General features: G+C 61.7%; 2 protein-coding genes across 2 annotated transcripts in view; both read left to right on the top strand.

The window, feature by feature from the left end:
- Window positions 1–27,348, top strand: part of MAPRE1 (microtubule associated protein RP/EB family member 1) — a gene marked incomplete at its 3' end in the record, with an annotated part of 218,294 nt that overhangs the window by 180,614 nt on the left and 10,332 nt on the right. The window lies entirely within an intron of this gene.
- DNMT3B (DNA methyltransferase 3 beta) lies at window positions 63–27,037 on the top strand (the record flags this gene model as incomplete). Its single annotated transcript, XM_082007131.1, has 20 exons — window positions 63–200; window positions 8,862–9,011; window positions 12,767–12,911; window positions 13,610–13,719; window positions 14,961–15,113; window positions 15,564–15,755; window positions 17,238–17,396; window positions 18,071–18,178; window positions 19,187–19,328; window positions 19,710–19,838; window positions 20,295–20,339; window positions 20,665–20,744; window positions 21,045–21,157; window positions 21,518–21,701; window positions 21,956–22,040; window positions 22,590–22,735; window positions 22,891–22,981; window positions 23,245–23,393; window positions 24,063–24,148; window positions 26,896–27,037. 20 exons carry the CDS (start codon window positions 63–65, stop codon window positions 27,035–27,037), a joined length of 2,547 nt encoding a protein of 848 aa, XP_081863257.1.

Here is a 27,348-nt window from a genome sequence, read left to right as displayed (position 1 = left end):
ATCCCCTGCTCGGCCCGGGCCGGCCCGTGGTGCACCCCGAGGCGGCCCCTTCGCCCGCCGCCATGCCGGGGGAGCTGCCGGTGGCACTGGGCGGCTGGCTGGCGGGGCCGGTGGCTGGCGGGATGGGTGGCCAGCGGGCCCGGTCGCCCAGCCCGGGGCTCACAGCAGTGCTGTGCCACAGGCCCCGGGCCACGCGGTCTGTACTTGCACAGGCGGGGGGAGCGTGGCGGGATTCACCTGCCTGCGCACCTTCGTGCGCCATTACCAGTCTCGTAGAACAGTGACTTTTGATGGGAAGGTTTGGGACAGCCTCTTGCTTTCCTACCCAAAACTAGTCGGTAGAACCCCCAGATTAGAGCTGCAGTACATGTCTCTGTGTTTGTGGCAATAAATGTTTACTCTTCACTCCGCTAAGATCTCCATCCTAGAGACGTTTAGCCACGTGTTTAATTTTATGCACTTGGTCACTTCCGTGGCAAGCAACACATCTGATGGCCGGTACGTGTGGAGCCCAAACTACAGGCAACAAGGGAGAGGGCAGTGGGTACCCACAGTGTGCGGAGGCTTAAACCTCACCTGCAGGGTGGAGGTCTGGCTGACAGATGAACACTGCAAGTTTTTCTGTACAAAAACCTCAAATAAATTGTTCAAAAAACATTGTTTGTAGGGTGAATGTGGTTTTTTCTCCTGAAAATGCCATTTAAGACCCGAAACTGGGGCGTGATTTTCCCCCTCCGGCTGCCACCCCAGCGCTGCCCGCTGCGGAGCCTGGCCCAGGCTCAGGGTGACGGGTGGCCCGGCGCCGAGCGGCTCACTGCCCGCGGCCGGGCGCCGAGGGACGGACGGCTCTCGGGTAAGGAAGGTGAAGAGGCAGCTCAGCGCGGACAGAAAGTGTCTAGATGTCAAAGGGGTCAGGGTTTCACAGGGAGATTTTAGCCCGATTCTCACCATAACCCATAAACAGGAGGTCGTCTTGATTCAGAGAGGTGTAGGAGGGCAGGTTAGTTCTAAAACCACCTTCTCGGCTGCTGTTACAGGGTCTCGTTTCTGTTTGTGCCCGGGAGGGAGGCCTTGATCCAGAAAACTGGATGGATTCCCGCAGAGGACAATGGAGCCGATCGCATGCTTAAAGACTCCCTTGCCTTAAGCTGCTATTTCGCAGCTTCCCAAGAGCAGGAAAATAAGCTCTCCGGCAGTTATTTCACTATCAGTGTGAATGTGTCTGACCCATTTTATCTGGGAAGGTGTTCACTGGCTGCCTGGGCGGACGGACAGTGTATAAAAGCCTTTGTGGAAGGTAAAACTGCGGCAGCCCACAAGGCTTCTGTTTTATTACTGACACTTTCAATTGCAAATGAGAGTGTAGGAAATTTTATAGCGCCTTTCATTGTGAAGATATCCCAGTAGTGGTTCATAAACAAGGAGTTAAGCAGCAAAGTACCACTAATGATGAGGAGTTAAGAGATATTTACTGGTGGTCTGGCTGGAAATAGCATTCACCCTTCCTTTCCTTCTCCCTCTACTGCCTAGCCCAGCTGTGAGATTTTCTGTTCCATATACACGGGGTGGAACGGTGTGCCTCGACTGAACAGGATTGTCGAGCTGAAAAAATTGCATGTGAGGGTGCTTGCAGGATTTGACCCCAAATATTTCAGACGCTTCAGGTGCAGATTTTTCACATGGGAACAATGGATCAGGTTCTGTGGTGAACTGGCCACATTGGCATGTTTAAAACCACATGACATGCTTGTCTCTAAAAAATAGTTAATCTTAACTAAAACTCAGTCAGGGAGCGGTATGGACTGGGTAGCATGGGATGCCAGTGTGTGTGGACACGATATTCCTGGCCTTAAAATGTTGCATACAGCCTTATGTACATTTTCCTAAGTGCAAACTAATAATTGCAATTAATAATTGCACACTTTCATAACCACCAAAATTCATTCACCTGTGCTGTGTGGCCGAAAAACTGACGGAAAGAAAAAGGGAATTTTTCTGTCTGGTTTGTATGCCAGGATTAGCTGTGCAGGAGCAGCCTGTGACTGATCCTTACTTCCCGGCGTCTGTCTAGGGCGATGCTTTAGGAACTGCTTAAACACGATCTCAGCGCACGCGTGTGCTTGTGTGAGCACGCAGGAGGTACGGCAGGAGGGAGAAGCCAACGCTGTTAAACCATTTCCCAGGCAGCAAACCCAATTCTTGGGGAGACTTGAGTGACAGGATCCCAGAAGAAGAGTTTAAGTTGAGGTACGTGCTCAAAACATCCTGTTGAAACAATCACCAGGAAATTCGGCAGTCCCACCGCCTGGGATGCTGGCTCGGCTGCAGCGTGGCATGCAAGTGCCACCAAGCCTGGTGCGGCACGGGCAGGCAGGCTTGGTTCTGCCAGCACTCATTCCTGGAAAGGATTTACTCAAATAAAAGAGAAGGTTGCGGGGTGAGGGTCTGGACGGTGCCCGGGGCCGCAGGCAGACCCCCAGGGCTGGCCCTGCCCGGTGCAGGCAGCCGGGTCCCCGTGTGTCCCCTTGCAGCCATCAGCCCCAATGGGTGCCTCTGCCGGGCCATTCTCATGCAGAACGTCTCGCTGATCGACTCATCCCAGCCCAGGACAAGCTGAGGCCAGCAGTTCCCAGTTACAGAGACGCGCCTGTTCTGTTCGCCACAAATACTGGCGTAAAAGCAGCAGCAGAAAGCAAGGGGGGCACACACAGGGAAACGGGGTATTCGAAACGGTGCACTCCAAAATGAGCCAGAGGATCCGTGTGCGCTACCTCGGGTGCGTTTTTCAGCTTCCTTTCACCTGTCACACTTGAAAACCTTCCTCAGCACTCGGCGAGTGTTACCTGGGGAAGGCTCCTTATTGCAATAAACCAAATCCCAGGGTGTCACTGTCCTGTTCTGCCGTGCCACTTCCTGTCCAAAGCTCCCAAAGCCCTTTGCAGTCACTCCGAGGTCGGCCTCGGAGCACCTTCCCGAAGTGGGGGAGTATGGCCTGTCCTTGCTGGCCCGAGGAAGGCCTGGGAATTGTAAGAGTGTGTGAACAAGCCGGGGGTAGAACCCGGACGCCTTTCACCCTGGCTGGTGCTGAGCCCACCCGCTCATGGCGTGCCGCCCATCCGCAGAGCCTCCCTCGGGCTGCCTGGGCTCGGGACGGCATCTTGCCACACGGGCCGAGGGACACCGGAGCTCCTCCTGGCTTGCTAGTGTGATGGAGATTGCCCAGACGAAACTTTGGAGGGGTTAGTTCTGTTCCCAGGGGAGGCTGATACAAATGAGTTCTTTGAGACCAGGATTCCGGTTTCTCCTGCAGTCTAATGTCCCTTCCTCTCTCCCACCGCACTCTGCACCGTCTGCTCCCAGGCAAGCGTTACCGCAGGAGTCAATCATTGCAGGCGTTGCGTGCGGAGGTTGTGGCAGGGCTGGAAGCACGACTGCTGGGCTCTGGTACGCTCCTGCCTTGTGACCGCAGGCAAAACCCTTCCTCTGCCCGGGCTCCCCTGCCCGTCAGCAGAGGGGGGAATCCCTTCCCCGGGAGGGAAGGAGCGGCTCTGGACCCGGCATGGAGGGGGCTCTGCGGGCGGCCACCCCCGGGAGCAGCGTTCCTCCCGATAAAAGTATATATGCCTAGGAGGGCGGTTTGGGGAGGCCTCGTCACTTCAGATTAGTCTGTAGCAGGCGTATCCTGTTTTCTAGGAAAAAGAGGATTCTGTGGCCAGCTTTGTTAGAGAGGCATTGAAGATTTTTCTTTGTGTGCCTCTGCATTTGAAGTTCACACGCTGGTAGCTGCAGACTTTCTAGATGTTCTGGTTACACGGATGACATTTATTTTTAACCTTATTTTTATTAGAGGGTTGTCTCATGTGGTCCTGGCCAGCCCACAGAAAGGGCTAGAAACTTCATGTAGGAGGGATAACACTTCCTATCTCGGTGTAAACAGCGATTCCCCCCAGATGGGAAAAGCCAGCCCAGCTGTAGGGGAGGCTGGAGGCTGTATTCCCACATGTGGCAGCAGGATGAGGCTTTCCCACAGTGGGGACAGATCCTGCTCTCAGCAGCCAGAGCCCTCCCGCTGCCCTGCTGGGTAGCACAGCCCTGCCCTGGGCTCAGGAGAGATGCCAGGGCCTCGAGAGCTCCTCCGGGGAGCGGTGGTGAGGAGTGGATGGCCACTGGGAGCTGCGATGGAGCGGAGCTGGTGGAGAGGCGGGCCGCCAGCGCGAGGCTGGGGCAAGGGCTCGGGCCACGGAGCCACTCGTGGAGGAGGACACATCCCGTCGGACGTGCTGCGATGGGGTCTTGCAGTGAAGAATGCCAGGAGTGAAAATGATTGTTACTGCGGGCTGGGAAAGAGCCGCCATGCTGTGCGCTGTGCGTACACCGACACGGGGAACCCCAAAGCCCGAACTCAGCAGGAGCGATGCCGCCGGCTTCAGCGAAAGGAAAAGTTCCTCCTGCTCCCAGCCTCAGGGTCGCTGGAAGAGTTCACAACTGTCTGAGGTGATTTAATGGTGCTGGTGCTTCTCCCTACCTGCTAGAGGACTAAACAAACACTTCGCCATTACTGGGGCCTGGAACTCTGGGACCCCCAGACCCAGAGATGACAAGGTTGCGCTGCTGTAGGTAATGACACGGATTTTCTCAATTGCTTGGTTTGTCTGGGATCTCCAGGCACGCTGCTTATGAAACACGGAGCCGGTCCTGACTCAAACACTCAGGTGCCAAGCAAGAGACAGCAGGTGATGAGAGCCAGAGCAGAGCTCTGGGGAGGGAATGGTGTTGCTTTGCCTGGCCAGGGTGGCAAAGGAGAATTTTAGGAAGAAATTGGAAGTGGGAGAATAGGGAGGACAGAGAGGAGCTGGGCCTGGTGCCGTAACCCCAGACAGCGCAGAGAAGGCAACGACTGCGCAGCCTTTGTGAGGAGGAGGATTCGGGGTCAGGAGTGATGAATTATGTGTGGGAAGGCTGGCACGGTCACTGGGAAGCATTCACAGCACAAGATGAGGATGAGAAGTCACTTCTAATGTCAGTGATGTTGGCAGTCCCCACTGTTGTGACGGTGACAGAGAGCGGCACTCTCAGCTGGCCGGTCACCGGCTCCATGGATTTGAGATGCTGGCCGAGGGAGGCCAGCCAGGTGTGAAAAAGGCTCTTTTTGCTGGAATTTTTTGCAGAAGCGTTGGGCAGTCCGGCTGTGCTGCCGATGGGAGTCACTCTGTCACGGGGAGGGCTGTGGCACAGTGTGCCGAGTGGGTCCCAGGGGAGGGACCCCCTGCCTCTCCCCAGCCGCTGCTCCCTGCTCATGTGAGCCCCGGCCACGCTTCCCGGCTTCTCACACTGCTCCAATGATGGAGCGGAGGAGCTTGGCCCCAGGGCTGTGTCCCACCGCTCGGCCGTGCTGGAGAGCCCCAGGGCTGGCGGGGAGCGGCGGCGGGGTTGCTCTGCATCCTGCCCGGCAGAGGCTGCCGGCTGCGAGCCCTTGTTCAGCAGGAACGGCTGGGAGCCTGGCGCAGGGTACCAGAAACATTTGGCAGGAGCCTAAATATAAAACTCTCTTTAAAGGCACTGTTTTTTCCTGTGAGATGACATGCAAACTCTCTTGACTGTTAAGAAATAAACGCGCAGCATCTCTCTGTGGTTGTGTGTAGCAGAGACAGGGAAAAGGGTCCAAGTTCGGCTCGTAATCTGCCCGGAGCCACTTTGTTTGGTACCAGGCCTTTTCCACAAACAGTATGCACAGACGTGCTCTCCTGAAGTAAATGATAACTGAGGGAAGAGAGAGAAAGAGGGCGTTTCAGCCGGGTGGGAGATTGATGGCAGGTCAGCGAGGCCAACAGAGGCAGGAAGGTTTCCGTGGAAAGGGAGAGGAGCCCGTGGATGCTTGAAGCCAGGGCTAATTCCACCCCAACCGTGCCCTAGAAACTCTCATGAGCACAACCCGCAAAAGCATTTTGCTTTCCCAAATTTGAAAAAACAAGCTGGAGTAAAATCCATTTGCTTGGTTTTAATCTACTCTACAGAGTTGCAAATTAGCTTTATGTTTATGTGGTCTGTGTTTATTTGAATTGTAATCTCCAGTGTTCCCGAAGGCTTATCCACACCAGATTTTTCGGCTCCTCTTGTTCACTTGCAGGGATTTTTTTTGCACGTGCAGCCACATTTTTCATGCCGGTGTTTTGCAGGGATGGAGGGATGGTCTGGGGGAACCTGCTGTACAGGCCTTGGGCTGGGCCAGGCACTTCCCACAGGGTTCGGATACTTTGGCTAACTCCCTCGTTTTTCCTCCTGGCCTTGAAAGCTTATTTCTATCACACCAGGATAATCATATTCCTCCTTCTTACTGTTACATGGTTTTCTGCTGGATCTAGAAGTAATAGCAAGTGAGCAGAGATTATACCCCACGTGGACTCTGGATGCTTTGTCTGGGGCAGGAGAGGTGCAGGCTGTTTTCCTCGCCCCCAGCACAGCCCTCGCAAGCATCTTGCCTCTGCACCGCAAAGGGAAAGAGCAAACAAGCAGAAAACACCCGAAAAACACTTGTGAGGCTTTTTCTGCCCACGCCGCGCTGTGAGGGGTAGAGCGCTGATGGAAAGCTGGTGGGCAGAGGGGTGGCTCGGCGGGGCCAGGGCTCTGCCCGGCCCTGGGGTGCCCCTTTTCCCCCGGGGGGGCTCCTCTGCCGCGGCGGCTGAGCTGCGGGGGGCTCCGAGGGGCGTGCCCTGGGGGGATGCTGAGCCCGGGGGGATGCTGAGCCCCGGGGGGGGGGCTGAGCCCCAGGGGGATGCTGGGCACTGGGGGCGACACCGGGGCGCCGGCGGGTACCAGGCGATGGGGAGCCCCGGGAGGATCATCGGGGGGGCTGGGGAACCCCCAGAGAGGAATGCTGAGCCCCGGGGGGATGCTGAGCCCGGGGGATGCCGAGCCCCCGGGGGATGCTGAGCCCGGGGGGGATGCCGAGCCCCCGGGGGATGCTGAGCCCGGGGGGGATGCCGAGCCCCCGGGGGATGCTGAGGCCCGAGGGAGCGTACGGGGCACCGAGGGGGTGCGGGGCACTGTGCGCCGCGGAGTCCCGGGCGCCGCGGAGCTCGGGGGGGTAGAGGGGCGCGGAGCCCCGGGGGGTGCGGGCCCTGGGGGAATGCAGGTCTCCAGGGGGTGCGGGTCGGGGGGGCGTGGGTGCGGTGCGGGCCTCGCGCTCCCCTCCCCCCCGTGCGGCGCGGCGGGCGTGGGGCGGCGGCGGCGGCGGCGGCGGAGGAGGAGGGGCTGCCCAGCACGGGCAGGGTTAAAGCGCCATGTAACCGGAGCGCGGGGCTGTCGGGGCCCGGCCGGGGCGCGGGCGGCGGCGAGCGGCGGCGCGGCCCCGCTGGACGGAGCGTCCCGCCGCGGCGCAGGTGAGCGCGGGGCCGGGGGCACCGGGGCACAGGAGGCACCGAGGGGGCCGGGGCCGCCCCGGCCGGAGCCGCGGCGCATCCTCGTGGGCGGCTTTGTTGTGCGCGGCGGCGGCGGGGGACAATGGGGCGGGCGGGGACGCGGCACCGGGCGCCCCGGCGGCTGCGGCGGGAGCGCCCCCGGGCCCGGCCGATCGGGCGGCCCCGTGCCCGGTTCCCGGGGACTGGCGGCGCTCCGCCCCGGGGCTCGGGGCAGCGGGCGGAGGGCGAAGCGGGCCCCGCCGCCACTTGTTGCCGGCGCTCGCCCCGAGGCGGACTCGGGGGGAGTCCGCAGCCCCGATCTGGGCTCCCCCCGCGCCCCGCCGGCTCCCGTCGCGACTTTCGGAGTTTCCCGCGGAGGCGCCGCGGCCGCGTATCCCGGGGGCGCGTCCGGGGCTGTCCCGGCGGGCCGCGCCGGGTGCTGGGGACCCCCCGCGGCTCCGCCGTGCCGGGGACGGCCCGGGGCCGCGGGGCAGGGCCCGGGGCTGCGGCGGGAGCACGGCAGATCCGCGGGGGCTGGGGTTCCCGTCGGTGGAACGGCAAGTGATGGCTGCGGGGCGGGGCGGGTTTGGGGAGGGCCGGGGTCGCCCTGCCCGTGGCTCGGCGGGCCGCGGGCAGCGCCGCCCGCAGGCAGGGGCCGGGAGGCTTCCCGGCAGCCCGGGTGCGGCGGCAGCGCTGCCGGGGTGAACACCTTTGTTTTCGGTTCTGGGGTCGGGGATCTGTCATTGCATCTCGCGCTTCTCTGCTCGCAGGCAGCGGCTCCCACCGGCGCCTCAGGCGTGAAGTCCCCCCGCCCCGGGGTTGGGGACGGCGGGGAGGGGCGGCCGGGGCCGGGGCGCGCTCAGGTACCGGCCGGGGGAGCCCGGCGGAGCTCTGCCGGCTGCTCCTCCTGCCGGGCCCGGGGAGAGGCCCGGTGGCGGGAGAGGAGGGGGAGCATCGGAGGGAGAGACGTGAACTGCGGCGTGGCCACAGCGTGGGTCAAGTCCCGGAGCGCGGAGAGGGGAGCAGCGCGCTGAGGGAAACCCGGGGCGAGCGCGGGTCCTGGGGCTCTCGCTGATGCTGCATCGGCCTCCCTCGGAAAGGGGGCGGGAGAAGGGGCGAGGGGGCCGAAACGTGCCCGCCCCTGCAGCAGGACTTGCCTTTTTCTGACTCCGCTTCCCTAATTCCTAATGAAATGAGGGGGAACGGGCCAGGGTGTCCCGGCCGCCGGCTCTGCGGAGGGCCGGACGCTTGTGCCCCCCGCGAGGGGCCAGATGGGGGGAGACGGGGCCAGCGAGGTGTCATTGTCATCGCTTTATTTCCTCTCGCGCAAGGGGACAGATGCAGCAGTGACCGCGGGGGACGGAGGGACCTGCCGGAGCCGGACCCACCTGCGCGGCCGCGGAGCCCCCGCAGCCCCCAGCCCTGCCCGCGGCATCTCCGCGCCCCGCGCCCGGCCGCGGGCAGGGGCTCGGGAGAGCCAGCGTGGCTCGGCTCAGCGGGACGTGCCGCGATGAGCATGGTAAGAGCCTAGAGCGGCTGGAGCAGCGGCTGGCCGTGATGGTGGCGGCCCAGGAGACTTCTCAGGCCTGGTCTTCACGGGGAGAGGAGGGGCCGGTTTGTTTTTTGTTTCTTTTCTTTCAACCGAGCTTTGCTGAAAGGCTCCGGGCGACGCGCTGGAGCCTGGGGGTGGCCGCGGAGGGGCCGCCGGGCCCGGCGGGGAGCGGAGCGGGGCCGGGGAGGAAACGGGGGGGAAATGGAGGGAAGTGCCGGAGCGCGGGAGCCGGCGCGGGGCCGGGCGCAGGAAGCGGGCCGGGGGCGCGCCTGCCCTCCCTGGGGAGCGTGCTGCCGAAATGGGCTCCCTTTCTTGCCGGACTGCCAAGCCAGCAGCTCTTTTCTTCCCAGGATTAGAGGGAAATGTCCGGTTTGGGGAGAGTTAAGGGCCGTTTGTGTGCCCAGCGGCCTCGGCGGGAGCCGGGCTGGAGGGAGCGGGCCCGGGCCATTGGGGTCCTTTATTTCTTTTTGTTATTCAAACAGGGCTTGGGTGATGGCTGCCATCCCAGCCATCCTGTAAAACGCTTCCCTCCAGCCTTTTGATATGCGTGCCCCTGTCTGGAGGCAAAGTCCGGCCGTCTGCCCTGCAATCTCTCCTCCTACCGGGAAACGCACCTGATAAGGGCCACTCTGTTTTCTCAAGAAGGAAAACTGAAACCAGCCCGAGCCAGGCCAGGGGAGCAGCCCTGGTCCCGGGGGCAGCGGGCTGCGGCAGCAGGGCCCTGCCGGGACGCCTCGCAGGCTGCCTGTGCTGCCCGCTCCAGGCAGCCGTCGAGCTCGGCCGGGCGGGGACCGGTAGTCTCACTAAGCAGTTAATATTGTGGCATGGTCTTTAACCAGTTTGGCAAACCTTAAAGAAACTGGTGTTGCAAAACCAGGGCGGGATCCAGAGGCGGCGAGTTCATTGTCTCGGTGGGGTATCGCTGCAGGGTCCTGGTCACCAGGCAGTGTTGGGGCTGCCGCTCGCGCCAGGCTCTTGGGGAGCTCCGAGCATCGGAGCCGGAATTCTGCGCTGCTTTATTCTTCGTGGCTTCTTGTACGAAGCGTACGGCTGCTGCAGCGCATGGCTGTATGTTTGCAGTGCATTAAGCAATGCAAACACTGCGGTGCTGTTTTTCTCCTCCTCCCGTGAGACAGAACATGTGAGGGGAGTGCTCTGTTTCTTATTATTTTCGTAATGCCCTGTGTGCACATGTTGGTGTGTGTTTCTGCGAGGGGAGGCGAGGACAAAGAGCTGAGCCTTCCTCCCGAGCAGGAGGTGGTGAGGCTTGCAAGGACGGTGGCTCCCGTGGGAGATCCTCGGTGGTCGCTGGAGCGGCGGGCCGGACGGTCTCGGGCGTGCAACTTCATTGCTTGGTGCAGAAGGCAGCAGCAAAAGGAGCAGGGAGGGGTGCTGTAGTCCCACGGCCTAGGTGTAGGTTTTGGAAAGCAAGACTTTAACTAGCTTGCGGTTTGGGTCATGGTGTGATGTTCCCTTTCCCACTTGCTTATCAGAGGATGGTGACGGGATGTCCTCGCGTGATCTCGGTGGGTGCAGCTGGAGAAGCGCATGGAGCAAGCGGTGCGTGTGCTCCTGTGTGTGCACTGCTGGCTCCTGCATGTCCGCTGCTGGCCCTGCCTGCACCCGATGAGCTGAAACGCCTGCAGCCGGGTCCCGCGGGTGCGCAGAGCCCTGGTGTGGAGGTCTCCCGCTCTGCAAGGAAATGATTGCTTCCAAAGTGGTAACTTTTTTCCCCACTTTGTAATTGGAACAAAGATGATGCCGGAGCTCCCTGAGCACGCGGCAAAGCTGAGCTTGGCACGTGGGGAGCTCAGCCCTGGCTGCGTGTCTGGCAGAGCAGCTGGCAAGGCTAAAGGAAAAGCCATTTCGAGGTGCAAGTTTGAACCTCCTGGGCTCAGGCTCCCGTCTGAGGCTCCCCAACAGGCTCCTGACAAAGCACCGAATGCAATGGTCCTCTGGAGGTCCCGGTGGCGTTCTGAGGGTGCAGATGTTTTGAGAGCTGGGAGGTGACCGTGCCTGCTCTTGTCCTCCCTAGATCTTAACAGCCTCACAGTTCCCCATTTCCCTGTCCCCAGCCTGTCCTCTGCGTCACCCTCACGCTGGGAGAGCAGTGTATCCTCTCACACCTTGCTGTATGGATTCCCAAGTGAGATTCACTATTTTTTGGTGAGATTCACTGTTTTTTGTGGCAGCAGCACTGCTGACTATGATTGCTGTCATTCTGCAGCACCGCAGGCTGGGGAGGTGAACAGACCCGGGAGGAGCTGACCTGGCGGTGCTGCACCGGGGTGTATTGCTGCAGCCGAAGCATCCGGGACCGGCGTGCGGGACCAGCCGCCCGGGCCGGGCGAGTCTGGGCAGCTCCCAGGAATTGTTTGCCGGGTCTGGGAGCAGATGTGCCACAGCAGTGGGATTTCTGCACACAGCTGTAGGGGTTTACGCAGCTTTAGACTGCCTCTGGTGCCGTTCCTCTCCTCGCCCCTTTGTTGAGGAGACGTATCTGTGGGGGGAGGCAGGAGGTGCACCTGGGGGCTCTGCCTGCGGAGGTGGGTGCCGGACACCTGTTTTACTTCGTGTTTGGATGTTACCAGGGTTTTAACGCTGCCCTTGGCATCCGAAACGTCAAACCCTGACTGGTCTTTGTTTGTCGGTGGTGCTGACAGATGATCTCAAAGCAGAAATCTCAATTGTTAGGGAAGCAGTTGGAGGCGATGCGGAATGAGAGTGCTGGGGAGGGGGCGGTGGGGCTGGAGCTCGGGGTCTCTTTGGGGCTGGGGAGGGGTTTGCTTTTGCTTCCTAACAGGGTAAAGCCGGGCTTGCTCCTTAGCTCGTTGAGCCGAGTTATGTGCTCCCGAAATGATTGTGCTGGTGAAGGGGCAAGTTGCAGCACAGATCCATAGCCCAGCAATGAGGCAGCTTCGTTAGCGTCGTCCCGGGTGCCTCTGGGAGAGCCTGGGAGCTTCCACTTCCGAAAACAGGATCCAGGGAGGGCACCCGAGGGAAGGCAGAAGCACCTGGGCGCAGGCGAGGTGTGCCCCACCTCTCCCGGGGGGACGCCTGGCCGGGCTTTATCTGCGCAGCAGCAGCTCCCGCTCCCGAAGCCGGCACTCGCTTCCCTGTCCCCCGGCGCAGGGGGTGGCGGCGCGAGAGCGCTGCTGCACAGACCCCTGCCCTGCCCCTCCGCCCCCGGGCACGCGAGCTGAGGCTGGGGTGGGGGCAGGAGGAATTTTCTCCCTTTAGGGAGTTTAACTCGCTGCTGGCGCCAGGACTTTGCCCGCCGTGGCGAGCCGTCTGCTCATCCCACTGCTGCTGTAATAGCTCACCCACCGCTGGGTGTGCTGGGTGTGCTGGGCAGCCGGAGCACCGCGAGGCTGGTGCCTGGGGGCTGGGATGTCCCTGGTTTCTCGGGGTGGCTGGGAAGTGCAGCTCCCCTCCGGACAGGGTCGCGAGCTGTGGCCGGGACCGCTCCCGCAGAGCCAGCCTGGGCTGGGCAGCGCCGAGCCCTGGCGCGCTCCACGGTGTACGGACGGTGGGGCTGGGCCAGCGCAGCCCCGGAGAAAAGCCCTGGCGCTTCCCTGAGGAGGAGCAGCTTATATCTGGGGCCCCATTTGCTGGAGCTTCAGGGCCACCACTTTTGTAGGGAGGTTTTGTCCGGGCGCCCATTAACTCCCGGTGCCACTCCAGATGTGTCTCCAGTCAAGTCCCTCTGCTAAGGGCATGAGAAGTTGTGGCTGGCTTGAAGAGCTTATGCTGCCCGCTTTGCCTTCCCTGGGGCTTTCTGCATGGCTAAATTTCCTTTCCACTCTGGCTTCCACAGGCAACCATGAAAAAGGAGAAGAGTCACGGCCGGGATGAGGCAGGCTGCCGGGCAGAGCTGATCCTCATCAACGGGGACTGCACGGATCCTGCCAACGACACACCCACCCTTGTTCTGGAGGCGAATGGGAAGCCCAGCGCTCCAGGTGAGGCTGCTGCTCCGCGCCTGGGATGTGCCGCGCCCAGGATGCGCGGGGATGTGCGGGGCCGGGGATCTCCCAGCCGCCGGCCGGACTGCAGCGTCATGGCCGGGGTCCCTCTGCCACTCTGCTGGCTTCCTCCTCTCTGGCGGCACATCCAGGCCAGAGAAACAGAAGTGGTTGTGGAAACAGGGTGCCGCGCTGGGATGCTGGCTCTGCCCCTTGGCGGTTTAAGGCCCCTGCGAGGAGGGGGGCAGGGAGCCCCCGCCTCCCCGAGGAGCGCTGCCGGCTGCATCACGGCTCCTGGGATGCTCTGGTCATGGTCCCCACATCCCTCTTGCGTTCATGAGGTCCTGCGTTAAACGCACTGGTGACAAGCCCTGAATAGCGGGCGTGTGGTTCCCTTATGCCTCTGAGCTTTCGGGAACAAAAAGGTACATACGAAGGTCCCCATGCTTGCTAGTAGAGCCCCTCCCAGTTTTGGGGCAGGTGGGTGGTTTGGGACTGCTGGTGTCAGCAGTACCGCCACGGGGAGCCTCGGGGACACCGCTCGTCTTCTGCTCTTGGCCACATTTCTCCAAGATGAGGTTTCTGTCTCTTCAAATCACGACGCGCTGCTCGGAGCAGTCACGGGCGGAGGCGTGCGGGGGCACGGCCAGGATGGCTCGCGGAGCCTGAGGCTGCTCTGCCTTGTCCCCGCGCAGATGCCGGGGGCCTGGGGCTGCCATCGCTGAAGAACAACAGGAGGGTCAGCAAGGGAGACCTCTCCAAGGAGGACCTGTCCTGGCCGCTCGCTCTCGCCGGGGCGCAGGAGGTAAGTGCTCACCGAGGCTGCCGTAAGGCCTCGCTGCCCGGGGGCTGCCTGAGCTGTTTGTGGGGAGCAGCTGGTGCCTGGGACCACGTCTGGGACCCTCGCCTGTCCCGCTCCAGGGCAGCTCTTTGCACGGTGCCGGCGGAGCAGTCCAATGGCAGACGCAATATTCATTTACAAGATATTTGCTTTCATTTTTAAATTCTTGATTTACATTATGTCAGCAGCAGCGGGAGATTGTGGTGTGTGATGCAGTGATGCCCACTACATGTTGCAGCCGTCAACTAATCATTATGCTGATACTTTCTTTAAAAAGTCTTGGCCATATGGATGGACTGAAGCACTCAGGGTGGCCTGCTTTTAGCTGTTTTGGGGCTAGATCCCAGTTTTGCTCCCCCTCCTTTTGTTGACTAGGTTGACAAACCTCCAGGGTCTGGAAGCATTTTTGCCTTCTGGCTTTATTGTTTTGACTTTGAAATAAAACCCCAAGGTTGGAGATCTGCCTGTGACGAGGCAGCTTCCAGAAGAGCAAGCCATAAATCCAAACTGGGTGAAAATTCTGCTTTCCCACCGCATTGGGTTCAGGGGCTCTTCACTTGCAAAATCTCATTTCATTTTGAAACTCTGTTTTGCCGGATGCAGGAAACATGCCTGGGTTAGACTGTTTGTAAACTGTGGCTGCTGAGACCGCAGGGGAAGAGCTGCCCCGGGCGCCTCTGCAGGGCCGGGCCGTGGGAGGGAGCGTGCCCACGCGCGTGTGACAGGGTGCTGTGCTTGGGACGGCCGCTCTGCCGGGGCCCGCGGCTCTCCCGGCAGCCAGTCCTCCCGGCTGCTGCCTCCCGCCGCTCTCGGTCGCACTGCCGTGACTGTAGCTGCGAGGAGGGAGGGTGTAGGAGGGTATAGATGAGGGCGCACGTGACATCTGGAAACAAAAGCCGATTTAAACAGCAGCTGGTGGGCGCTGCCCCCGGCGCAGGGTGCTGGGGGTTGCAGCAATGGGTGCTGCTGAGCACGGCTGTGCAGCCCAGCGCAGATGCTGTGAAGCGCACGGTCGCGCCAAGGCGCTCGGAGGTGCTTCCCGCAGCCGCCCTTGCTCCTCTTGCCTTCCCCGTGCCCTTGTCCCCAGGGCTGCGGTGCCACCAGCGCCCAGCCCCAGCGAGCGCGGGCTGTCCCTGTCCCTGTCCCCGCGTGCCGCGGGCACGGGAAGGCGGCCGTGCCATGGCACCTCTCTGCTCTGGTTGCAGGTGCGGCCCCGGGGCAGCGCCGGGTGGGAGAGCAGCCTCAGGCAGAAGCCCCCCGTCCGCCTCATCTTCCAGGCAGGGCAGACCCGGCACGAGATGAAGATCAAGGAAACGAACAGCGTGGAGACTCTCAGGGACCTGCCAGCCCCGCTGCGGGTGAGGATCTGCATGGGGCCAGGGCTCTCTGGGGCCGGGGGGCCTGCACTTCTGCTGTGCCCCGGCTGCGTGGCTGGCTGCGGGCACGCTGCAGCCTCTCCGTGCCTCAGTTTCCCCTGCGAGGTGGGGATGCGTGTGCTGTTGCTCGCCCCTGCTATGAACTGGGTGCTTTGAACACCTTGGGGTGAGTTGAGGAGAGGAGAAGGGAAGAGAGCGGGTGATCACTGTTCTCTGTGTGCCTTGCAAGTCAAAGCAGAGCAGTTCTGCCTCAGATGCCCCAGTCCTGGGCGCTCCCCTCTCTTCCTGGCCATGCCCCCCATCCCTGGCTCTCCCTCTCTGCTCTGCTCCCCGGCTGAGGGGCTGGGGGTGACGTGGGACAGGTCTCTGCTCCCCTCCACCCCTCTCCCAACCCTCCTGCCGCGCTCACGCTCTGCTCCCTCCGCCACGCAGAGCTCCAGGCGGCGCCTGGCCGCGTCCGTCCCCATGGCCACCATCGACCTGACGGAGGAGGACTCCCAGGACTCGTCCCGGAGCAGCAGCACGCTCTCCGGCGGCAGCAACCAGGAGGGCCAGAACGGCTCCGCCGAGCTGGGGGCCGAGGAGCCGGAGGGTAGAGACGCGGGGCTGGCACTGGAGTACCAGGTACGGAGGGGCCAAACTCTGCTCCTGCACTAGGATGCTGCGCCTGGGCTGGTGCGGGGCGAGGACAAACCTTCCTGGCTTGTCCCAAGCCTGTAGGCGAGGAGACTCTCTGGAAACCTCACTGCTGCTTCTCCTGCCTCCAATTCCCTGCCTGCCCGTCCCGGTGTGTCTGGGGTGCGAAGGTGCCGGGCTGTCCCCGTCCGTCGGGCAGCAGGGCCAGTGCTGCTCTGGGTCACCTTGCTGCAGGCAGGTGCTGTGCAGGGACCAGCACCTCCGAGCCGCCATCCGTGCCACACGTGGGCTGCAAAGCCTCCAAGGGCCCCCCAGAGACACGTGTGCGGCACACGCCGGGCTGGCGGCCGTGCCCTGCCCCGCCGAGACAGGCAGTTGCATGTGTGGAAAATGTTTCTGTCGGGGATGCTGGAGAGGAGTGATTCAGTGCCTGTGGGCGTCAGGGCAGGGCTCGAGACTTGCAGGAATTGGGCAATTGCATCTTGCTGCATAATTAGGTGCCTAATTGCAGAACAAAGCTGGGAGGGAGGGCTCTGCAGGCGGAGGTGACCGCTCCTGTGCGAGGGGCACGGCACTGTGCCCGCATGGCCCCTGTCAGGCTGCCTTTTGGAGGCCCTTGGCGTGGTCACACCAAAATCTCTGGCTCTTCTCTCTGTTTTTGCTCTGCCCTGTTTTCGTCCCTCCCCTGTGGGAACCAGAGGAGGATGGGTGCCCTCTCCCTGGGGTGCAGCCAGGCGAGCTGAGCTGTGAGCCCCGTGAAGGGGCTTCCCCGTGCCAAGGAGCGACCTCGTCTGCTCGGGGAGCCCAGAGAGCAACCTCGGTGCGAGGTCCTCCCTGCAGCCAGGCAGGACACGGAGCATCCCCTGCCGTGCCTCCCGCCTGCGCCGTGCCTCGCGGCTTGGCAGCAGCGTGCGGTGAGCCAAGTTCCCCCGGACAAACGGGCTGCGATGGGCGAGGGGATCAGGGGAGTCCACCTGCACTCCTCAGAGCTGCTGCCCCCCTGCCTCGCCCGTTCCCATCGCTGGGGCTGCCGCAGACCCTTCTGCGACAGCCAGAGCTGCTGCTTTGTGTGGGCGCAGGGAAGGGCTTCCCAGAGCTTGCAGAGACCCCGGGAGGGCGGGCAGGAGTGTGCAGGCACGGGGCGCCGCTGCCAGGAGGGCTGTGCAGGACGGAGCACGCACTGCACCGCGCCGTGCGTGCCAGGCGCTGGGCTCGGCGTGGGGCTGCCAACGCACAGACCTTCGTGCCGAGCTCCTGCGTGGTGCAGGGCTGGGAGCCAGCGCTGCCGGGGGTGTGTTCTGCCATTTTTTCGAGGGAGGGAGTGCAGCTTTTACAGGTGATGGCACAGGGATCCATGCGCGCTGCAGCGAGTGACGCACGTGGCACAGCAGCTCTGTGGGGTGTCCCGTGGCTGTTCCCCCACACAGGAGTTTGTTCTTTTGGCTGAACTGTGTTCTCTTTTGCTTTCAGGATGGGAAGGAATTTGGAATCGGGGAGCTTGTCTGGGGAAAGATCAAAGGTTTCTCCTGGTGGCCTGCGATCGTCGTCTCCTACAGAGCCACGGCCAAGCGCCAGGCTGTCTCGGGCATGCGGTGGGTGCAGTGGTTCGGAGACGGGAAGTTCTCCGAGGTAAGCCCGCTGCCTGCACCCAGCTTCACCCAGGCTGAGATCCCTTCCCTGCAGGTTTCTGTCCCATTCCCGGGGCTGCCTTGGGGTGCGCGTGTGCCCAGCCGCAGCCTCCCTGGGCAGGGACCCCAGCGTTTAGCGTGGCTCTAGCGCCAGTAACTAGCGACCGGCCGCTGTAGGTAGGTGACAGGATCCAGCAACGGGGCAAGGGAAAATCTTGTTGCAGACGTCTGCCTGGCCCCTTCGCAGGGTTTTGTCCAAGCCCTGGTCTCTAGGGCTGCTCTCCCGGAGCCCCCTCAGCCATCCTGCATCCCCCCAGAGCTTCAGGCAGGAGGGAGGGAGGGACCGTGCCGGGTGCCGGTGCCGGTGCCGCGCCGGCTGTGCTGCAGAGCTGCGGTGCCGGCAGAGGGTGCAAAATACCCGTCCTGGTCGCGAGTGCGATGCTGCCGCCTCTGCCCTCCTCCCTCTGCAAAGCGACGCCGGGCTGCCTCACCCGGCTGCACGGTCCAGACAAAGCCTCGGCAGCGCAGCATGCTCGGCTGCGGCGCGAGAGCCGTGCTAGGAACGGCTGTGCTGCAGGGCTGGGGCTGTGGCGCGGAGGCCACGGTGCCGCGGGGCACACGGCCGGAGCCAGGCATGCCTGTGCCCGCTGGTAAGCTTTTGTCGCTCTCTCCCAGGTTTCTGCAGACAAGCTGGTGGGACTGATGGCCTTTAGGCAGCATTTCAATTCTTCCACGTTTAACAAGCTGGTCTCCTACCGACGAGCCATATACCATGCCCTGGAGGTAACCGCGGAGCGGAGCTGGGGTTGGCCGGATAAGGTGCCAAGTGAAGCAGCCGGGCTCTGCGGGGGGCAGCGGGATGCAGGGAGAGACGGGCTGTGCTTGGGGCGGCTGGCGCAGCTGAGCCGGCGAGGGAAGCGCTTCGCTGGGGCAGGAGGAGATGTCCCAGCAGGGAAGCTGGGCGCCTGCAGCGCCCGGCCAGCCTGTGGGGACGTGGTTGGGGCGTCGGCGTCCTGGCTCTGCCCCTGCTCGTTGCTCTGCATCTGGCGTGGTTCTGGGTAACGCCGCGAGAGCGACCGGCGGAGGGAGCTCCTGCCACAGCCCAGAGTCACCGTTTCCCCCATCTGCTGCGGCGATGCGGGCGGATGTCTGCAGGAGAACCCTCCTTTCTCTGCCGGGGCCATTGCCAAGTGCGGCCGTGGGGCCAAACTCTGCCCTGGCTTACCCTGGGGGGATCGGGAGTAACTGCTGCTGCTCCAGAAACCCCTGGGGCCGGGCTCCCTCCGGGGGCTCTGACTTGCGGCAGCGTCGCGGTTGCAAGGCAGTGTCGTGCTGTCGTGGGCTGGTGCCGGACGCCCTTCGCAGTCGGGGCTGTCACCGAGCACCCCGCGGGTCTGATGCCCACCCAGGGGCTGCATCATGCTGCGGGTTACGGTGCCGCAAACCCACGGGCCCCTCTTCTGCCTTTTGTTTGCTTCCTGCTGCTTGCTGGAGAGAAGAGTCCGGGCAAGAGCTGGGGCTGGGCCGTTCCTGCCGCCAGCAGGACTGGGGCTGGTGCAGGACTGACGGGCTCGTCGCAGGGGGGGCAGGCGCGGGAGCGTGGCCGAGGGCACACCCCGCGCGGGAATCTGGCAGCTGCCGCTGTGCCGGGGCCGCCGAGCCCCGTGCACGTGTGCGTGGTGGGGAGGGGGCCCAGGCAGGCACGTGGGCCATGCACCCTGCAGCCGGGCCGCGCCCTGGCCGGGGACCAGCCCTGGTCACCCTGGCCCACGCTGTCCCTGCTCTCGGCAGGTTGCCCGGAGCCGGTCGGGGAAGACGTTTGCAGCCACCCCCGGGGAGTCCCTGGAGGAGCAGCTGAAGCCCATGATCGACTGGGCGCTCACCGGCTTCAAACCCTTGGGCCTCAAGGGGCTGCGGCCGCCCAAAGCCTCAGGTGAGGTGCTGGCCTGAGCTGGGCACGGAGCTGGCGTGGGCAGCGGCCACCGGTGCCCGGCCGCTGCGGTCGGCCCCAGCCGAGCCCGCTCGCCCTCTGCCACGGCTGTGCTGGCCCGGGCCCGCGGTGGCCCCAGGGCTCCTTGCCAGGGTCCCCCACAGCAGCGTTGCAAAAAGCCGGAGCAAAGCACCCTGAGAGCCATTGCTCCTGGAAATCGGTGACCTGGCCGAGCCTCGAGCTGTGCGTGGGGAGCCGGGGTGGTGGGGAAGGGCTCTGCTTTCGGCTGGGGTGGGACCTGGCAGGCTCAGCAGACGCCCGCGGAGCCCCGGGGCTGTCCTGGTGCTGGAGGCTGGTGCCCAGGGAGCCGCCTTTCCCCCGCAGAGAACGGGGCCCTGAGGAACGGGACGGAGGAGGTGCTGTCCCTCGAGCAGTGCCCCCCCACCAAGAGGCTGAAGACCAACCCCTGCAACAGCAGCAAGGAGCAGCGAGTGGAAGAGGACCAGACCCGAGGTAACCGGCAGCAGGTGCTGGGAAGGGGCAGGGCCTGGGCCAGGCGTCCTGAAGAGCACTGGGAGACCTCTCTGGGAAAGGGCTCTGCTCTTCCTGGTGGCCATGAGCTCGGTTTCCAAAGGCAAAAGGTCTTGTGGTCTTGTGTTGCTCACTTGTGCAACACACCGGCAAACCCAGCTGCAAGACATGGCACCACAAGCTGGGCTCCTTTAATTGCTCAGCTTGGAAATTATCTGTGTGTTGCTGCTTTGGGCTCTAGCTCTGGTATCGCCAGCAGCGAAAGGACGTGGGATTTGCACCAAAATTTCTAATATGCCCATGGCCTGCCTTGTCTGTGCAACGCTCAGCAAAGCTGTAGCAGTTTTAGTGCAAGAAACAAGGCATCTGTAAGCAGAGTGCGTTTAAAGTTTGTTACATAAGGAGTGATAAATACCTTTTTTTTTTTGATTTTTACAGAGCAAATGGTTTCCGAAGTTACGAACAACAGTGGGAGCCTCGAAGGTAATCGGTTGCCCTGTCTCCCTTGGGAAACGGTGTGGGGCTGGCGCAGGTGCTTGCCGGCAGCGCTAGGCAAAGGTCGCGGGTCCCTTTTTAACTGCGCCATGTAGGAAGGGGGAAGGCGCTGCGACGGCACCTTGCTGGGCCTCGCTTTGTGTTGCAGGGAGCGACGGCTGTGCAGATCCTCCCCGCGGGGGCTGTTCCCGGGGCAGCCGTTCAGCCGAGGGGCTCCGGCCTCTGCAGCCCGCCGTGGGGCGGAGGCGTGGGTCTGCCCCCCTCGCCACGGCTTGCTGCCCCCAGGGTGAGTGGAGCTCTCTCTGTCACACAGACAGCTGTTTGTCCTGCGGGAGGAGAAACCCGGCCACCTTCCACCCGCTGTTCGAGGGGGGCCTCTGCCAGACGTGCAGGGTAAGTGCTGCCGCGCCGGGGCTGAGTGGGAGCCTGGGGCCAGGGGATGGGGTGCGGAGTCCAGCCCCGCTGCGGCCAGCGCTGTCAGGGCAGGAGTGGTGGCTGTGCCAGGTCCTGGCCGTGCTGCATCCACCACGGAGCTGTCCCTCGGTGTGTTCTCCCTGCTTGAAGCACTGAGGACGTGCATCTCTGAGCTCTCGCTGTGCACCCGGGACGGAGCGAAGCTGTGTTCCCTGTTCACCCTCCGAGCACAGATCCTGAGCCTCTGTCCTTCTCTCCTCCCGGCCGTCCTTTCGCTAGGATAGATTCCTGGAGCTCTTCTACATGTATGACGAAGACGGCTACCAGTCGTACTGCACCGTCTGCTGCGAAGGGAAGGAGCTGCTGCTCTGCAGCAACACCAGCTGCTGCAGGTGGGCCCCGCGCGTCCCCGTCTCTGCTCCTGCGGCTGAGCTCCCCGCGGAGCTCCTGGGGAGCCGCAGGGAAGCAGGGTCGTGCTGGTCCCCAGCGGCCAGGTGGCACGTCCCAGCACACCCCCTCTGTGCCCATTGAGCTGGGCTGCACCTGAATAAGCCCTGGGGAGGATGGCAGGAGCTTTACGCGTGCCTGGGTCCACCGGCTTGTGGTAGCAGCCCTGAAAACCAGAGTATTGCCTGGAAAAACATCCTACGAAATGGGGGCTCTGGTGCAAGGCCAGGGAGACTCCAAAGAGGCTGGGGTGACCCAGAGGGGTTTCTGGAAGTGATGGGCACGAGGTGTTGTGGTTTGGGCAGGTGCTTCTGTGTGGAGTGTCTGGAGGTGCTGGTGGGGCGAGGGACATCAGCCAAGGCAAAAGAGCAGGAGCCCTGGAACTGCTACATGTGCCAGCCCCAGAGGAGCTACGGGGTGCTGCAGCGCCGGCAGGACTGGAACACCCGCCTGCAGGACTTCTTCACCAGCGACAAGGGACAGGAATACGTAAGGGCTGCGGGCAGGCGAGCCCAGCGTGCCGGGCTTTGGGGGAGAGGGTTGCGGAGGGCAGGGCGAATGGCTCAAAATCCCTCACCCCTCTGTCTCGGTCTCGCTCATCCAGCCTCTCGGAGGGTGCTGGGCTCTTGGCCCTGCAGATGCTCCCCTGAAGGTGGAGGCGATGCCTGTAAAGCCGAGGTTTGGCCTTGTAGGGCATCGCAGCACTGCCCAGAGCTGGGGCTTCATTGCTATCTTCATTGCAGGCTGCACCCAAAATCTACCCAACGGTCCCACCAGCGAAGAGGAGACCTATTCGAGTGCTCTCTTTATTTGATGGCATAGCAACAGGTGAGGCGCTGGAAGAGCACTGTCCTGCCGGCTTGCAGCACTGGATGTCAGGGATGAACAGTTTCATGGCCTCAAACCTGTCTCTGAGAGCATGGTGGGGAGATGGGGATGAAGAGCAGGGGAATCCCCATCAGAAGAGGGTGAGGGCAGGGGCTCCCCTTCCTGCTGGACCAGGGCTGTGGAGGAAGGAGGGATGGAGAAAGGGCACGGGAATTTTGTTCACAGAGGTTCCTGCTGCACCAAGTGCTGTCTCGGGTGGCTGGTTTTACTGAGAAGCAAGAGCTGTGGGAGTGCTGGTAACCTGGCCTCCGGTGAAGAAGTGCCTGAGGGCAACTGGTTTGACTCGGTTACTCAGCTCTGGGGTTCTGGTTTCTGGGAGCAAACTTGCTTGGAGGAACAGGTCAAAAAAATAGTTTGCTCATCCAGAAGTCCTGTGTGACTGCACCCCCCCAGGACATGCAAGAGTGGCCACATCGAGCTTCTGTGCTGACGAAGGAGACCGGGAGACTAAAGAGAGCAACGCAACCTCAGACCTCTGTCCCTTGGCAGGGTACCTGGTGCTGAAGGACTTGGGCATCCAAGTGGAGAAGTACATCGCCTCAGAGATCTGCGAAGACCCCATTGCTGTGGGCACCATGCGGCATGAGGGCAACATCACCTACGTGCACGACGTCAGGAACATAACCAAGAGAAACGTGAGCAGCACTTCCGTGGGAGGGCCGGGGAACGTGGCACCACAGCCGCGTGGGTCTCACCCCAGCAGCCCTGGGACGTGTTTGCCCCTGCCCTGCCGGGCAGGAGAGACCTGCTTACGTGGCGTCTCCTAACTGGGTCTGTCTGTTCGCTCTAGATCGAGGAGTGGGGTCCCTTTGACCTGGTGATCGGTGGAAGCCCCTGTAACGACCTCTCCCTTGTCAGTCCAGCCAGGAAGGGGCTGTATGGTAAGGCTGCTTTGCCTCTGCAGGGCTGGGCACCCCCGGGGTGCTCCTGGGGTGTGGAGCCACCTTAACGTCCAGGGAAATGGTTCAGCCCCGGTCTGCGCTGGTGGTCGCTCGCCTCTGAGCCGCAAACCGTGGGGTGGCATCTGCAAAGCGCAGGCTGTCTCCGTGCCAGTCGCGGTGGGGAGGGCAGCCAAGGCTCCCGGACCCGTCCCCCCTGCGCCATGGCTGGTCCCAACCCGCCGCTCCGGCTTTCTCCCCTGTAGAAGGAACCGGGAGGCTGTTCTTTGAATTCTACCACCTGCTCAACTACGCCCGTCCCAAGGCGGGAGAGGAGCGCCCCTTCTTCTGGATGTTTGAGAACGTGGTGGCCATGAGGGTGAACGACAAGAGGGACATTTCTCGGTTTCTGGAGGTAGGGATTGCCGCCAGCTTCGGGAAGGGCGTCGCAGCAGGAGACGCTTGCTGGGCTGTGCAAGGTGTGCCGAGGCTGTGAGGGTCTGGCTGTGGTTTTGTATGGCCTGGAATAACTTTTCTTAACAAAAAAATTAAATAATTTTTCGCTGGGAAACCCCCTGCCTGAGGCATGCGCCAGGAATCAACGTTTTAGTCTTGGCTCTGGATTCCCGCTGGCTTTCGGCAGGTTAACCCCGAGCACTAGTTCTCTGGGGGGAGGTTTCTGCCAGCCTTGCAGAAAGCATCTGTTCAGAGCAATGCCTGTTATTTCTGGGGAGAGGGAGGTCAGGGACTGGAAAGGATTTTTAACTCTCTGGTAGCCAAGAGGGGCTGTAGGTCAGCAGGAACCTGCGTGTGTAAAAGCCCCATTGGAGGCTGATGGTCCTGATCCTGGCGCAGAGAAATCGGCACTGAAGCGTGCTGTGGTTTTCATTAGCTGCTGGCCACGGCTGTGGCGTGGGAGCCCACGTGGCTGTGGAACGAGGCTTTGTTGGGGCTACCGCCTTAGGAGGATTTGCTGAAAACTTGCAAGCCCCTGCAGTGCAGTGGAGAAGGGCTGCCTGTGCAGGAGAGGGCTCAGCACACACCTCCTCTAACTTTTACTTTTCCCCCCTCTTGTGGCCTGCAGTGTAACCCGGTTATGATTGATGCTATCAAGATATCGGCTGCCCACCGAGCACGCTATTTCTGGGGCAACCTTCCGGGGATGGACAGGTAATCGTTTGCAGTCATATTGAATCTCTTGCTGTAGTTTTGTTTTGTTTCGTGGTGCTTGTGTGGTGGTTCTTTCCTCCTTGGCCCTAAACCCAGGTCCCGGGAGTCGAAGAGCTGCAGCTCCCGTACGGCGCGGTTTCCCTGCGGCGATGCGCACATGATAATGCGCTTGTTGTTAATGAGCAACGATGAGGCGGTGGGAAAAGTGTAGCAGCGTCCCCATCCCTGGACCTGAAGCCTGTGGAGGGAAGAGTGACGGGGCTTGCGCAGGATGCTGCGTGGTGTGTCTAGCTTGGGGATGCACACGTGTGCCGGCCTTTGTTTAAGACCCAGGCTGATGTGGGGGTGCTGTATGGCAGCCCCGTGCCCCGGTCGGCGCCGTGCAGGGCTTTGCTGGAGACGAACCCGAGCAGCCGCCTTGGCCGGGGCTGCCCAGCCCAGTGCGGCGGCGTGGGGAAGCTCATGCCATGGCAGGCGGCTGCCGCTGCAGCAAAGCATGACTGCGCTCCTCCAAACCTCGTTCACACCTCGTAGCACCCCAAATTCACGGGAAAACACAACAGAAGGACTTGAAGTAGAGTAAAATCCAATTACTAGCAGTCCTGCAGACCAAATGCTTCTAGCAACAAAAACTGGAGTTTTCGCACAGCCAAAGCCTCAGCCAATAAACACAGACTGGTTTTAAATATTTTTGCTTGTGTATATTTAAATTGCCAGTATTTGTTGGAGTTAAAACTAATTAAAGCTGAGCTAGAGGCATGTAGATATTTGAAAGAGAAATAGCAATTACTAGCCTTTGTCGTGTCATGCCGTTTAAATGGCACTTGAATTTTCATCTGGTTGTAACGGCGGAAGCGCGGTGACTCAGAGCTATCTCCATGAAGTCGCCCAGGGCGATGCTTGCAGAGGTGCCTGAGCAGGGTGGCACGGGCACAGGGCTCCTCAGAAGGCGCTACCAGAATACCTACTGAGGGCACTGGCGAAAGTGGGTTGGCTCTGCCCGTTCCCGTTGGGAATGGCTAACGGGCGAGGATGGCGATACTGCTCAGGGTGTTCCGGGCTCTGACCGTGCTGGCGAGCAGAGTGCCCTTCCCACAGGAGACTCCTTGAAGCTTCCTACCTCTCTGGGTGGCTCAGGAGGGGACCAGCCCCGCAAGGAGCTGCTCTGGTCTGGCATGCACCGGAGCGGGCAGGAGCTGCGAGTTTATGACAATGACCTCTGACAACTTGGTGGTTCCTCGGAGAGTGATATATTGACCTCGACCAAGCCGGAGAGGCTGCATGAGGACTTGACACGCAGAGCTGGGAGGAGGAATTTTATATTGTCTTTAGATATTTAGTGTTTTTACTCCCCAGTATTCAGTGCTAGTGCTGATTCCCGGCTGAGAGATTATTGGTGGCTCTTCTGTTTTGCTTTTCCTTTTATTTTCCAAATCCAATGTTAAAATGGAGCCAGTGTGCCGGGGTCTTAACCCTGCCAGCATCTCCTTTTATCTGGGAAATCTGAGCTCTCCTGGGGTGTGTTCCCAGGGGCATCGGCTGCTGGGTGTGCTGGTGGAGGTGGCGGTGGGCTGGGACCCTGCTGCAGCTCTCGGGAAGGCGGTGGTTCTGCTCCCTCTGACAGCTGCCTGCAGCAGCGACGCTCCGGTATTTGACACTTCTGCTCCAGCCTTTGAGGCAGGCGGTCTGTGGAGGTGGCTGGTGTTTCGGCAGAAAAGCTGTGGTGGCTGTAGGAGAGGTCCTCGGTGCGATGAATGCGTTACCGTACTTCAGGAAAGCACGGCACACTTGGTGTCTCAGCTAATGGGCTACACATCAGGGCACCTGGGTAAGACAGGAGCCCCGTACTGTGTCCTGGCTATGAGAAATTGTCTCTTAATTTCAGTAAAACTCAAAACCTGAGATGATAGTAACTGCTCAGGGCTGCTGCTCTCCTGTCAGCTGCTGGGGTGTATGTCAACATCTCTTGTCCACCTTTTGGCTCACCCAGAGGCACTGGTGTTTCCGTACAGCATATATCAGTGCAACGTAGCAGCTTAGTGGACTCCAGAACCATAACAGAAAATTTTAGCACGGCTGGTGGTTGATTTTGGCTGCCCTCGGTGTCTGTAAATGCACTGGTGCTGTGTGCTCTCGGAGCTCTCTGTGAGCTCCTCCTCAGGCGGGAGGCATGTGCACATACTTGCCACGTATAGATTTCCGCGGGCCAGCAGGTGCAGCGCGGGGCTCCGTCATTCCTGGCTTGACTCTGCCGGATGGGTCGCGTCCCAAGCCCACAGCTGGCCCTGGGCAGTTGGTCCCCGTCCGCAAGCGGGTTAAGTCGTACAGGGGAGATAAGCTCGCGCAGGTACATGCAGGATGATTTGTCTGGCTACCTGCGCCCGCAGGAGCGGGGCGGTAGGAGACGTGAGCTCTCCTGCCGTTGCCTGCTGCTGCCCTGGGGTGAGTCTGCCGCTGGCTCTGGGCAGAGCAGGAACAACTGCGTTGCCTTTGCCAAGCGCTCTCAGGGCTGCGGGTGGGAAGTGGTATGTGTTTGCTGCTGCTCTGGGCAAGAAAACCGCAGAGCCGGTGGGGAGTGCTGCCTGTTAGCAGTGAGCAGCTTCTGCCGAGCGACACCGTAAAACGGGCTGGGGCTGGACGTGGGGATGGGGCAGAGGGACGCTGTGTCCTGGCTGCGGCCAGTGGGTGCCGGGGTAGCGGGGCAGCCACCAAGCCTCACCCCACCCTCTTGTGCCTCTGCTCCGCAGGATCTTTGGCTTCCCCCTCCACTACACGGACATCTCCAGCATTGGCCGCGGGGCTCGCCAGAAGCTGCTGGGCAGATCGTGGAGCGTCCCCGTCATCCAGCACCTCTTTTCCCCGCTCAAGGATTACTTTGCCTGCGAATAGCAAGCCGAGCGTCCCTCGTCTCTCTGGTAAAGATGCACAGCTCCGCTGCCGTGGCGGGAGAGGGACGGGCACGGCCGCCGGACTCTGCCACGGCACCATCCCTCCCCGGCCACGTGCTGCGGGAAGGCAGCCTGGCCCCGCAGGGAGAGCTGAGGAAATGTCTTTAACCAAAGAACCTGGCAGGGTAACTTTTCTTTAAAGGGACTAACGGCAGTGATACGTAGAAAATGATGGACAAAAGAGCTTTAATTACCCAGCGCAGGAAGCTCTATGCATAACTGATGAGACGGGAAGTCTCCTCCAGAGCATTA

Source organism: Phaethon aethereus (genome assembly GCF_964289735.1).
Source record: "Phaethon aethereus genome assembly, chromosome: 16".
In the NCBI taxonomy this organism is placed as follows: Eukaryota; Metazoa; Chordata; class Aves; order Phaethontiformes; family Phaethontidae; genus Phaethon; species Phaethon aethereus.
The sequence above is the reverse complement of the archived record's forward strand: the minus strand, read 5'-3'. Positions and strand labels throughout refer to the sequence as shown.